General features: G+C 40.2%; 1 protein-coding gene across 1 annotated transcript in view; it reads left to right on the top strand.

Moving 5' to 3' along the window:
• DMGDH (dimethylglycine dehydrogenase) overlaps positions 1-12,731 on the top strand; it is a 77,701-nt gene that overhangs the window by 917 nt on the left and 64,053 nt on the right. The window contains 3 exon segments of the mRNA XM_055437459.2: positions 231-405; positions 8,523-8,621; positions 10,334-10,498. Of these exon segments, the coding sequence (XP_055293434.2) occupies positions 231-405; positions 8,523-8,621; positions 10,334-10,498 (439 nt within the window).

The raw sequence follows: 12,731 nt of genomic DNA, 5'->3' as shown, positions 1-12,731 counted from the left end.
CAGAATTACAGGAAATGGGGTTCAGATCTGTCCTCCTCCCTCTCCCAACTAAGTCAGATTGAGGCTCCCCAAATAATTAGATCAGTAAATGCAAATCTCACAGACACTAGATGTTAAGTGCTAGAGTAAATAAGGGGACTCACACTAGTTAGAAAAAAAAGAAAAAAACAAACAGAAAACTTTAAGTATCATAGCCTAGTAAAGCTATTATGAAATAAATTGTCTTCCAGAGAGGAAAACCCACCCTCATCTGCAGAATCAAGATGGAAAGACAGAGCAGAAACAGTGATCATTGGAGGTGGCTGCGTTGGTGTGAGTCTGGCTTATCATTTGGCCAAAGCAGGCATGAAAGATGTGGTCCTTCTGGAGAAATCAGAGCTCACTGCTGGATCCACCTGGCATGCAGTAAGAAAACACCTCAGCACTGTCACAGGCACCAAGTTATGCACTTGCACGTTTGGTTTCTTTTTCATTCAGAGCTCCCCACTGTGAGCCCATTAGAGTGAGTTCCCTTTTCATAGTGTTGGAAAGTGCAATTGCAGCTTAGTTGATGGATTTCCAGGGGGGTGATCAACATTTATGATGTTGGTCATCTTGATAAAATCATCTGGAACATATGGCTTCTGAATTCACAGCCTGATTCTGTCCTTTTCTACTTATGTGACTTCCAGCAAGTTATTTAAGCTTCCATTTTCCAGTGTGTGAAATGGGAATATTAAAAAGTGAAAGTGCAAACCACTCAGTCATGTTTGCCTCTTTGGGACCCCATGGACTATACATTCCATGGAATTCTCTAGGCCAGAATACTGAAGTGGGTAGCCTTGCCCTTCTCCAGGGGATCTTCCCAACCCAGGAATCGAACCCAGGTCTCCCGAATTGCAGGCAGATCCTTTACCAACTGAGCCACAAGGGGATATTAATGGTCCCTACCAAATAGGGTGATGATGAAGATTGAGTTAATATGTGTAAAGTTATTATGGTGAATGATTAGTAAATGTTAGCTTTTGTTTCAAAGGATAGTGACTGAGTGATCCTGAATATAGGCCTAAGACCTATGTACCTTCACCTGGCTTTAGTCATCCTTTTATATTTATTAATTTATAATTTTAGTTTAATGCTGGGCAACAACAGCTTGGCTTCATAAGGACTTAACTATGAAAGCTGAGACTGTGTGACACAGCTCTTGTGTTAATTAAGACACACAATCAAGTTTATCTTGCGTATTTAATGGTATGCATAGTTGTTCCAGTTCTGTACAATAATTGGGCTTAGATGGAAAGCTGCTCAAGTAAATGAGGCAATTGACACTACTTTCATACTGCCCATCTAGTTATTTCTGAAGTCAGGATGGGAGAGGAAGTTTTTAACAACATTAGATTCCATTTTTGTTTGGAGGAAGAGTTGGAATAAACAACAAGATCCGACTATATAGTACAGGGACTGTAATCAATATCCTGTAATAAACCAAAATGGAAAGAATATGAAAAAGAATATATACATGTCTATTTACATATATTTGAATCACTTTGCTATACACCAGAAACTAACACAACATTGTAAATCAACTATCAGTGCAGTTCAGTCGTTCAGCCATGTCGTACTCTTTGTGACCCCATGGACTGCAGCATGCCAGGCCTCCCTGTCCATCACTAACTCCCAGAGCTTGCTCAAACTCATGTACATTGAGCTGGTGATGCCATCCAACTATCTCATCATCAACTATACTTTGTTTAAAAAAAAAAAGTTGGGTAGTGTTAGCTTCTGCCTGTCATCCCTTTCTATCATTAGCTTTCCTCCACTGAGACAAGGGGGAATCCCGCTTTTAGAGGCCTTTTGACACCCAGAACATGCTCATGGTACGGGATATAGTTGGATCTCCTTTCTCCAGCTGAGTTTGGGGGAGGGCACTGCCCAGACTTAAGCCTAGTTCACTCCAGAGTCCCCATGGTCATGTAGTCACACTATACCCGCCAACTGGACGGAGACTTCTAGAAAAACAGCACCATGCCCAGCTTGTCTTCCTTCTCTCCTCTCCTGCCAGCCCCCTCACCCCTCAGTCTGGGATGGAGCCTGGTCCTCCTTGAGTGTCTCTCTCCGTTTTTCCCCGAGTATCCCTTCTGCGTCTCCACTGGCACACTTGTCTGTTGTGTCACCTGCCTCAGCTCGTTTCCTGCTGTCTGGAGAGACGGTCCAGGAAGCCATTGACACTGCTGGCTCTTCTCCGCTCCCTGCTAGACTTGCTAGGCGGGCTTCCTGTTATCATGTAATAGAAAGCGTGTATTTATCCCCCACCTTTCTCTAACTTCTTTTTAGCGGATATTTGGTCATTCTTTCAACAAATATTTATGAAGAGCCCGTATTGTGTCGGGGCTTCCCTGATAGCTCAGTGGGTAAAGAATCCATCTGCAGTACAGGAGACCCCAGTTCGATTCTTGGGTTGGGAAGATCCACTGGAGAAGGGATAGGCTATCCACTCTAGTATCCTTGGGCTTCCCTGGTGGCTCAGCTGGTAAAGAATCTGCCTGAAATGTGGGAAACCTGGGTTTAGTCCCTGGGTCGGGAAGATCTCTGGGAGAAGGGAAAGGCTACCCGCTCAAGTATTCTGGCCTAGAGAATGCCATGGACTGTACAGTGTCACAAAGAGTCGGACATGACTGAGCGGCTTTCACTTACTCAGTGTATTCTGTCAGGCCAGGACTGTTCTAGGAGATGAGGACACAGCAGTGCCCAAAAGAAAGCCCTGCCCTCACAGAGTCACATTCTGGTGGGGCTGATAGAAACCACAACAGCGATGCTCTTGAGTAATCAGTGCCAGAAGAGTAGAGTGGGTTAAAGGGATTAAGAATGATGGGGGCTGAAGAGCCTGAAGGCTCCTTTGAAAAAGTGACACTTGAGCAGAGATGGGCAGAAGTGAGGGGGTGAAGGGGCCATGAGGCCCCTGGTGAGAGCAGGTAGGCAGATGGAAATTTTAACGAGTGGGAATACCTGAGAGGGTGGGCTTACACCTTTGTCACACTTCTGGATTGTAAAAGGAGGGTGTGCATTTTAACATTTTAATTACTAATTTGTTCATTTACAGTTGATTGATTTGATGTAACCTGCATTTTAGTTGCTGGATTCCCTGCACTCACTTCTTAAACATCTCATACGTAATAATGGTAACAATAAAACAGCATATCCTTAGCCTAAGATTTTTTTAAGAAAATTGAGCAAAATTTTTAAGATGATAGCTTCTTGTTAAAAGTTAACTGTGCAAAATAATTTCTCCTTAAGCAGAGAGATACCAGGATGAGTTGGAAAGGCATTATCTGTTTTGTGAACAAAGTTGTAGATTCTGGTTCACAAAATGAGGTTCATGCAGTATGAATTGAAGGTAGACTCTGGCATCAGAAGCCAGGTTACATGGGTCCCTGCAAATACAGACAGCAAAAACAGAATTGCTCTAGGAAGCTGATGAGAGGAATTCTTGCAAATCAAGGGGTCTCCCACCAAGGAGCATCATGAAGATATCCTACATGTTAGAATTTTTTGAGATATAACTGACACATGACGTAATGATTTGATATTTGTATATATTAAAAAAATGATCACAATATGTCTAACTAACATCCATTACCACACATAGTTACAGAACTTTTTCTTGTGGAAAGAAAAATTTTGAAGATTTGCTCTCTTAGCAATGTTCAAATATGCATTACTGTATTGTCAGCTGTAGTCACCATGCTGTTTCGTATATCCCCTGGGACTTATTGTCTTATAACTGGAAGTTTGTGCTTTTTTACCTCCTTCACCCATTTTAGCCATCCCCAACCCCTGCCTCTAGGAACCATCAATCTATTCTCTGTATCTCTGAGCCCTGTTGTTTTGTTTGTTTTCAGATTGCATATGTGAATGAGATCATTCAGTATTTGGTATTTGTAGTTCTTTGCCTGTTTTATTTAGCATAATGCCATCAAGCTTCATCCATGTTGTTGCAAATGACAAAATTTCTTTCTTTTTTATGGCTGATTAATATTCCATTATATATATATAATTATATATATCAGCGACTGAACTGAACTGAACTGATGTGTGTATACATATATATATCTCCATTCATTTTTAACATAGAGAAGTTTTGGAGGAGATATGGAAATGTGGAAGTTTGAGGGGGCCAGCTGAAGGGACAGACTACAAAAATAAAGGCAGTTTCACTGAAGTACAACATGTGCTCAAGAATAAACATTTCTGGAGCAAGGGGAATCAGATGCTTTGGGGAGGAAGGCGCAGCTTGTGAATATTCAAAATGGAGTCACAAATCCCCAAACTCCTGAGGTTTTGCTATATTTTAATGAGACTGCTTTGTCAGCACCTGATACTACTATAGAACATTTCTTATAGGATGGAAGGAAAGGGAAGAGGAGGCGTAAGAAGTGATTTTGGCCCAAGGGGTCCCTGGGAGAGGCTGCTCCTGGGAATGGTGCTAAAGAGGATGTTTTGGAGCGCTGAGAACTAACGATGCAAAATTTTCCATTTAGGGTATAAGAGAATAATATAGTCTATTCCTTCAAAGTCAAGGTGGTGTTCACAATAAGTGAAAAACAACGAATTTTTGCAAACTAGTCCTGTTGGAAAGAAAGCATTTTGAGAAGGGATGTTTGGAAATGTTGATATCATGATTAGATTTTTTCTTATCAAAATGATATGTCACCTAGAAAAACTCTCATGTATGCAAGAGATACATTTAAATGTAAATACATATAATATTTTCCCAAGTAAGGAGTTTCAGTGGGGTTTGTATCCATTTGTTAAAAATATAAAATGTGAAAGTGAAGTGAAAGTGTTAGTCACTCAGTTGTGTCCAACCCTTTGTGACACCATGAACTATAGTTCACCAGGCTCCTCTGTCTATGGGATTTTCCAGGCAAGAATACTGGAGTGGACTGCCATTCCCTTCTCCAGGGGATCCTCCCAACCCAGGAACTGATCCAGGTCTCTCGCATTGCAGGCAGATTCTTTACATCTCACTGCCCTAGCAGCAAGGAAACTAGGTTAGTGTGAATTGTTCAATAGAAATATTCTAGTTCAGTAAGAAAGGTGAACTTTTCCTTCACCAGAAATTCATAGAAGAATTTGTTCCCTAGGCAAAGGATATTGGGCTAAACATCTTGAGTAAAAGTTTTACAAAAACAAATCCATGTGACTCTTTCAGAAGACAGATTATTAACTCATTCTGTGAAAATAGCTTCCCAGGGTGGGGAAGAAGGAGACTGATGTAGTGTAGATAGGTCACTTTCTGGTGGCCTGACTTAACCTAGGTTAAACTTAGAGGAACTTGAGGAGTGAATGATGGACAGAATCCTAGGCCCAGGCTCGTGAATATACATTTTCTCAACTGACACAAGATATAAGGAAGACAAAATTGAGTTCTCTAGAAGACACCTGAAAGCCAAAGATTCTCTATTATTGAACTAGAAATGTTCATATCATACTAGGTACCAATCATGTAAGGAAGGATGGGATGTTTGGCTAAAAGTTAGGGAGTCTGCATCATTATGGGGCTGGACTATGAGAGAACTTATAAATTGGAGCAACATTTTTCTCAAAAAAGTAGCCAAACATTTGAACAAGTACTTGATAGACACTCCAAGATTCAGGTCCGTAAAAGATGATTGATGAACTTTAGTGGTGGTTTTCTTTTTAACATAAGTACAGTTGATTTACAATGCTGTGTTAGTTTCAGGTATACTATTCAGTTCAGTTCAGTTCTGTCACTCAGTCGTGTCCGACTCTTTGCGACCCCATGAATCACAGCACGCCAGGCCTTCCTGTCCATCACCAACTCCCAGAGTTCACTCAAACTCATGTCCATCGAGTCGGTGATGCTATCCAGCCATCTCATTCTCTGTCATCCCCTTCTCCTTCCGCCCCCAATCCCTCCCAGCATCAGAGTCTTTTCCAGTGAGTCAACTCATCGCATGAGGTGGCCAAAGTATTGGAGTTTCAGCTTTAGCATCAGTCCTTCCAATGAACACCCAGGATTGATCTCTTTTAGAATGGACTGGTTGGATCTCCTTGCAGTCCAAACTTGTAGTTTTGGACCATGAATTTTAAATCACTATAACTAGACTTAAACACATCTTTATTAATCAAAATAGGAACCATTACAATCAAAACATTTTTGCCAACAAGAAATAAATATGTTTTTTTCCTGTAGCATAAAAGTCTGTGCTTCAGGGTTCAATGAACTCTTGGAAAGCATTTTCTGCTTACCGCCAGTTGTAGAAGTGTTTTCCCTGTAAAAAGTTGTCAAGATGCTTGAATAAGTGTAGTCAGTTGGCAAGAGATCGGGTGAATATGGCAGATGAGGCAAAATGTTGTAGCCCAATTTGTTCAACTTTTGGAGTGTTGGTTGTGCAACATGTGGTCAGTCATTGTCGTGCAGAAGAATTGGGCCCTTTCTGTTGACCAGTGATGGCCGCAGGCATTGCAGTTTTTGATACATTTCATCAATTTTCTGAGCATACTTCTCAGATGTAATGGTTTCACCAAGATTCAGAAAGCTGTAGTGGATCAGATGGGCAGCAGACCACCAAACAGTGACCATAACCTTTATGGGTGCAAGTTTGGCTTTGGAAAGTGCTTTGGAGCTTCTTGTTAGTCCAACCACTGAGCTGATCATCACCAATTGTCATATAAAATCCACTTTTTGTCGCATGTCACAATCCTATCAAGAAATGGTTCATTATTTTTACATAGAATAAGAGAAGATGACACTTCAAATTGATGATTTTTTTTTTTTTTATTTTCCATCTGCTCATGAGGTGCCTACTTATCAAGTTTTTTCACCTTTCCAATTTGCTTCAAATGCCGAATGACCATAGAACAGTCGATGCTGAGTTCTTCAGCAAGTTCTTGTGTAGTTGATCTTGAGGATCAGCTTCAAGGATTGCTCTCTATTGGTCATTGTCAACTACCAATGGTCGACTGCTATGCTCCTCATTTTCAAGGCTCTCATCTCCTTTATAAAACTTCTTGAACTGTCACCACACTGGGCCAAGTGAGTTGTTGATGTTGTGAGTTGTCTCTGCTGCTTTACAACCCATATTGAACTCAAATAAGAAAATCACTTGAATTTGCTTTTGTCAAAATCATTTGCCTAGTCTAAAATAAATATAAAATACATAGGAAGCAGTAAGTCATTAGCAAAGAAACATAAAGTGAGAAATGTGCACTGAAATGATGTATAGCATAACCACACTTATTTAAGAGTGCATTCCAATATCAAACGGCAAAGTTCAACAATGCAAAACTGAAATTACTTTTGCACCTACATAATACAAAGTGATTCAGTATATATATCTATTTTCAGATTCTTTTCTATTACAGGTTATTACAAAACATTAAACATAGTTCTCTGTGCTAACAGTGGATCCTCATTGTTTACCTATTTTGTAAATAGCAGTGTGTATCTGTTCATCTCAAGCTCCTGGTTTATCCCTCCCCCAGCCCTTTCCCCTTTGGTAACCATTAGTTTGTTTTCTACATCTGTGGGTCTGTGTCTGTTTTGTACATAAGTTCATTTGTGTCTTTTTTAGATTCTGCATCTACGTGACATCATATGACATTAATGGGGGTATCTTTGAGTTCAAGAGAACCAAATGCCCAATACAATCCTAGAAGAACCTTATAAATACTCCTAAACAGATTTTATTTTAAACAGATTGTGTTTGGATGAGCCTTCCAGGGTAAATTAGCTACAGAATGGGGCCCCAGACATTTAATTGAGAGAATCTGCTTCACATCATTGCTTCGAATTCTTTGTCTGGATGCTATATTATATCTGCTAGAATTGATAGAAGAGATTTTGGAATGTAGTATTTAGATTTTTTCTTGAGACTGATTATTCAGTATTGACTCAGGAAATATTTGTGGGGTACAGGCTATGTGCTCGTTCATGAAACTGGTTAAGCTACAACCAAAGTCTGTTTACCACTCAATAGGCTCTAGTTCTTGGGAATGTTCTAGTTCTTCAGTTTTGGAAATTTCAAGAAAGGAAACAGGAGGACTGCTCAATTCAAGGGACTGGTGGGGACTGGGACAAGGAAAACTTTTGCTTGCTTGTTCATAGTTCTTCTCCTTAAGGGAACACACATGCTTTGTTAGTTTGAGTCCACATTATATGTCACCCCCCCCTCATTCTTCCTAATACTGTATGTTCCCAACCTAAGTGATTCCATCTAAGTCACCCCATTTCTGAATGTGCAAACAACTCTTTCTCTAATAACTTTTATGGACTTAACGTATATGTTTGGTGGCTGGTTCTTACATTATTTATGTGGTTCAGATGGGTTCTTGTAACTGTCATGAGCCTTAAGCGATGTGTGTTCGAACTGATTCTGATGTGTTTTCACCCCCAAAGGACTGGCTGGTACTTCTCAGTTTCTCACCAACAGTAATTTAATTCTTAACAGATAAATTATTAACATTTTGAAAATGCTAATTTTTTTTTTTTGGTATTTCCTTTCTTCTCTACTTTTAAGGCAGGTTTAACAACTTACTTTCATCCTGGAATAAACTTAAAGAAAATACATTACTATAGCATCAAACTTTATGAGAAACTGGAAGAAGAAACTGGACAGGTAAATGCATTTAACTTGAAGTTATCTTTTAGGTCAGTTTCTGGGGTACAGAAGATTACTGAAGGATTTTGATATCATCATGTTTCACTGTCTGTGGTGACATCTATGGCACGTGAAATGTCTAATGTGGTGGAAGATTCTGATGAGAGTTTAAGGAGAACCTCTAGAGCTTACTTTTTAATCAACTGAATTTCTTGAAGTATATTACCCATGTAATTACCTGCTCCTCTTGATTTTTTAAATGAGAAGAGAATAAAAAGCAGTCTTTAAAAATATCTTTGGTCAGCTTCATATCTGGAAACTAAGAAATCAGAGTCTTTCAGCACTGGTTTGCAAAGGATCTGATGATCATACATGCCAGATTGTCACATGACTTTGAAAAGTGCTTCCCTTAAAGCCCCTTACTTTTATTTTCATCTCATCTCATTTGTATTGGTACTTTCAAAATAAAGTGGCAGGCAAAGAGTATCCATAGACTAAGACTGAAGTCTACTTAAAATTTTCATGCCATTTCCCTTTCCTAAAACCACCCCATGGCTCCCCACAGTCTACAGGACAAAAGCCAAGGAGGGGCCTTTATTAGCTAAGCCCTGCCTGCCTTCCCAACATTTTCTCCTGCCACTCTTTGCTTATATGCTTCGGCTATTCTTAATTATATACAGTTCTAGAATGAGCTGATCTCTGTCCCTGAGACGATATTCCCTCTAGTCCCCATTTCAGCATCACCCTCCACCTTCCCAGGAGTCGTCTGTTTTGAGAAGCCATCCCTGACTTTCTTCGCCCAGCAATCAGATGGGACTGAGTGTGCATCTCTTGGTTCTAAGAACACGAGTGCACAACCCTCTTATAACACGAATCTGTCTCAGTTGTGGTTGTTGCTTTATTTACTTTATTTAATTGGTCTTTCCTACAGACTCTGAGCAAATCGAGGATAGGGACTGCATCTTTGTGACTGTTTTGGGTCTTCATTGCTGTGTGCGGGCTCTAGTTGCTACAAGCAGGGGCTGCTCTCTAGGTGCAGGGTGCAGGCTTCTCAATGCAGTGGCTTCTCTAGTTGCCGAGCACAGGCTCTAGGGCATGTAGGCTCAGTAGTTACAGCTCATGGGCTTCGCTGCTCCACAGCATGTGGGATCAAACTCACGTCTCCTTCACTGGCAGATGGATTCTTAAGCACTGGGCCACGAGAGAAGTCCAAGGACTTCATTTTTTATCTCTGTCACTCAGGGCCTCCCTCGCTCAGTGTTGGCCAAGTAAAGAATTTCAGTCAATGCCAAATGAATGTTTCTTTCAGTTCATACTTATTCTCTTTGTTGCAACATTCTAATTCTTCATGTTCCCTCTTCAACTTTTTCTTTTTTCACATAATTTTCTTCCACTCTGTAGATGAACACTATCCATGTTGTAATTATGCATTCAGCTATCTGTCTTTACCTGCAGACTGTAAGCTCCATCCAGGCAGGGTCTTCCTCTCTCTTGTTCACAGCAGCATCTCTAGGGGCTTAGTATGGTGCCTGGCACAGAGGAGGCACTTCGTGAATACTCCTTGAATGAATATCTTTTTGTATGAGGCAAACATGATGTATAGTTATCACTATCATGCATCATGAATCTCTTTTCTGGCACACCTGCGTTTTCATTGTGCTGAAGAAGAACCGTGGTTGAGTGCCAGATCATGATTTACTGATGAGTTTTTATTGATATCTTTGTTGCAGGTGGTGGGATTCCATCAGCCAGGTAGTATCAGAATTGCTACCACTCCTGTAAGGGTAGATGAATTTAAATATCAAATGACTCGGACTGGCTGGCATGCAACAGAGCAGTATATTATTGAACCTGAAAAAATTCAAGAAATGTTTCCTTTACTCAACATGAATAAGGTATTTATCTTAAGGGCATTTTCACCATTTGTTAATTTGAATTAAGATTAGAAAATGCTATTTTAGAAAGTTAATTAAAAATAGAAAAACTTTGTGCATACATTTTGAATGACAAAATCAGATGTTTAATGCTGAAATTTGGGTAAATGAGAAGGTGGGATATTATGTATATTAAATAAAGTAAAAGTAATGAACAATCTGATTAGTTTTCTACCTATGACAACCAAGGAAACATTTTCAATACCTCTCTATTACTGTGTCCCTCAGATCTAGAGGTTTTTATAATAAACCTTCTGCTTGAGACATGCAAAGAAAATAACTGGGTGTGATAAATGTGTGTGTAGAAAGAATATATTATTAATTTTTTAAATAAAATCAAAGATAGAAATACATGCTATACCTAATATATATTGCTACACAAATATCACCTAACTCAAATAAACTAGCTTGACAATCTCTGTATCAGGTATTGATTGATTGGATAGTTAGTGTCTTTTTGCTGAGTGATAATCCCTTTTGAGTAATAGTAAAAATGACTAATACTGCACTGCCTAACACTACAGCACATAATTATGTACTAGGTATTATGCTAAGCCTTTTACATATATAATCTCATTTCATCTTCACAATAAAAATAAGAAGCATTTGGGCTTCCCAGATGGCTCAGTGGTAAAGAATCTGCCTGCCAATGCAGGAGACACACAAGAGACATGGGTTCATTCCCTGCATCAGAAAGATCCCCTGGAGTAGGAAATGGCAACTCACTCTAGTATTCTTGCCTGAAAAATTCCATGGACAGAGGAGCCTGGCAGGCTACAGTCCATGGGGTCACAAAGAGTCATATAGGACTGAGCGACTGAACCTACCCACACCAACACACCCACAGACCCCCACACACACATTATCAAGAAACAGGAAACTGCAGCGTGGTTCACTTAGTGGGCCCAAGACCATCCAGTTAGAAAGCTGGAGCAGAGATTTGCACCTAGGCTCTCTGACTCCTTTGTACATACTACCTCAGGGTTATCAGGTAGGTCTGTTCAGGGAAGCAGAGGCTTATGTTTCTCCCTGGTAAGTCTGGCAGTGTCTCTGATCCAAGAGAGTGCATAGCTTTGACCTGGGAGCCCCAGCTTTGATCTGGGAGTTTGCCTCTGGGAGTCTTCACGGGCTGCTGCATTCCCTGTCTACAGTCTTGTGCGATTCAGTGTGGTGGCAGTTTGGTGTTGCAGCGCAGCGTCTGCATTAGCATTCTGCCACCACTGCTAGGAAGCATATCCTTCTGTTTGTATGCCAATCTTGGGTGCTTTGCTGCAAGTCCTCACCATCACAGATTTTTCTAAAGAATATTAGGCAGTGGAAATATGTGGGAAGAGTACTGTCTGCATCTGGGCAGGGTTCCAAATCAAATAGATACCGGATCACTGCATAAGGACATATCCATTATAAAAGACCAGTGTGATGTTTGTGTGTGTGTTAGTCCCTCAGTCATGTCCGACTCTTTGCAACTCCATGGACTGTAGCCCACCAGGTTCCTCTGTCCATGGAATTCTCCAGGCAAGAATACTGGAGTGGATTGCCATCCCCTTCTCCAGGGGTTCTTCCTCACCCAGGGATTGAACCCCAGTCTCCTGCATTGCAGGCAGTTTCTTTACCATCTCAGCCACCAGGGAAGACAAGTGACATTTAGAAATTTACAATAATACTAATGCCATTGAAATCAAAATTCTCTTGTGCTAAACCTGTAACCAGAGATTGGATTAGTAATCCAAAACTTCCCACAAAGGAAAGATGGACCCCAGATGGCTTCACTGGGCCCAGACATTTAAAGAAGAGTTACTACAATTCTTCACAAAGTCTTCCAAAAATAGAAGAGAAGTGAACCCTTTCCAACTTATGAGGCCAGAATGTATACCAAAACTAGACAAAGACAACATGAGAAAAGAAAGACCTGTATCTCTTATGAATACTGATGTAAAAATCCTCAACAAAATACTAGCCAATTGAATTCAGCAACTTATAAAAAAAGATTCTTTAGCATAACCAAGTGGAAATTATCCCTTATGCCGGGTTAGTTTAACATCTGAAAAATTAATCAATGTAACATTGCATACATAGAGTAAAGGATGAAAAACTACATGGTCATCTCAATCGATGCAGGAAAAAATTGACAAAAGCCTCTTACCCACACTTGGTGCTTAACAGATTTTTGTTGAATAGATGAGAACTAACTGTG

This window comes from Moschus berezovskii, chromosome 9, assembly GCF_049115385.1.
Source record: "Moschus berezovskii isolate FMDL1 chromosome 9, NW_MosBer_1.0, whole genome shotgun sequence".
Taxonomy (NCBI): Eukaryota; Metazoa; Chordata; class Mammalia; order Artiodactyla; family Moschidae; genus Moschus; species Moschus berezovskii.
Note: the sequence above shows the minus strand (reverse complement) of the source record. Positions and strands in the feature narration are given on the sequence as shown.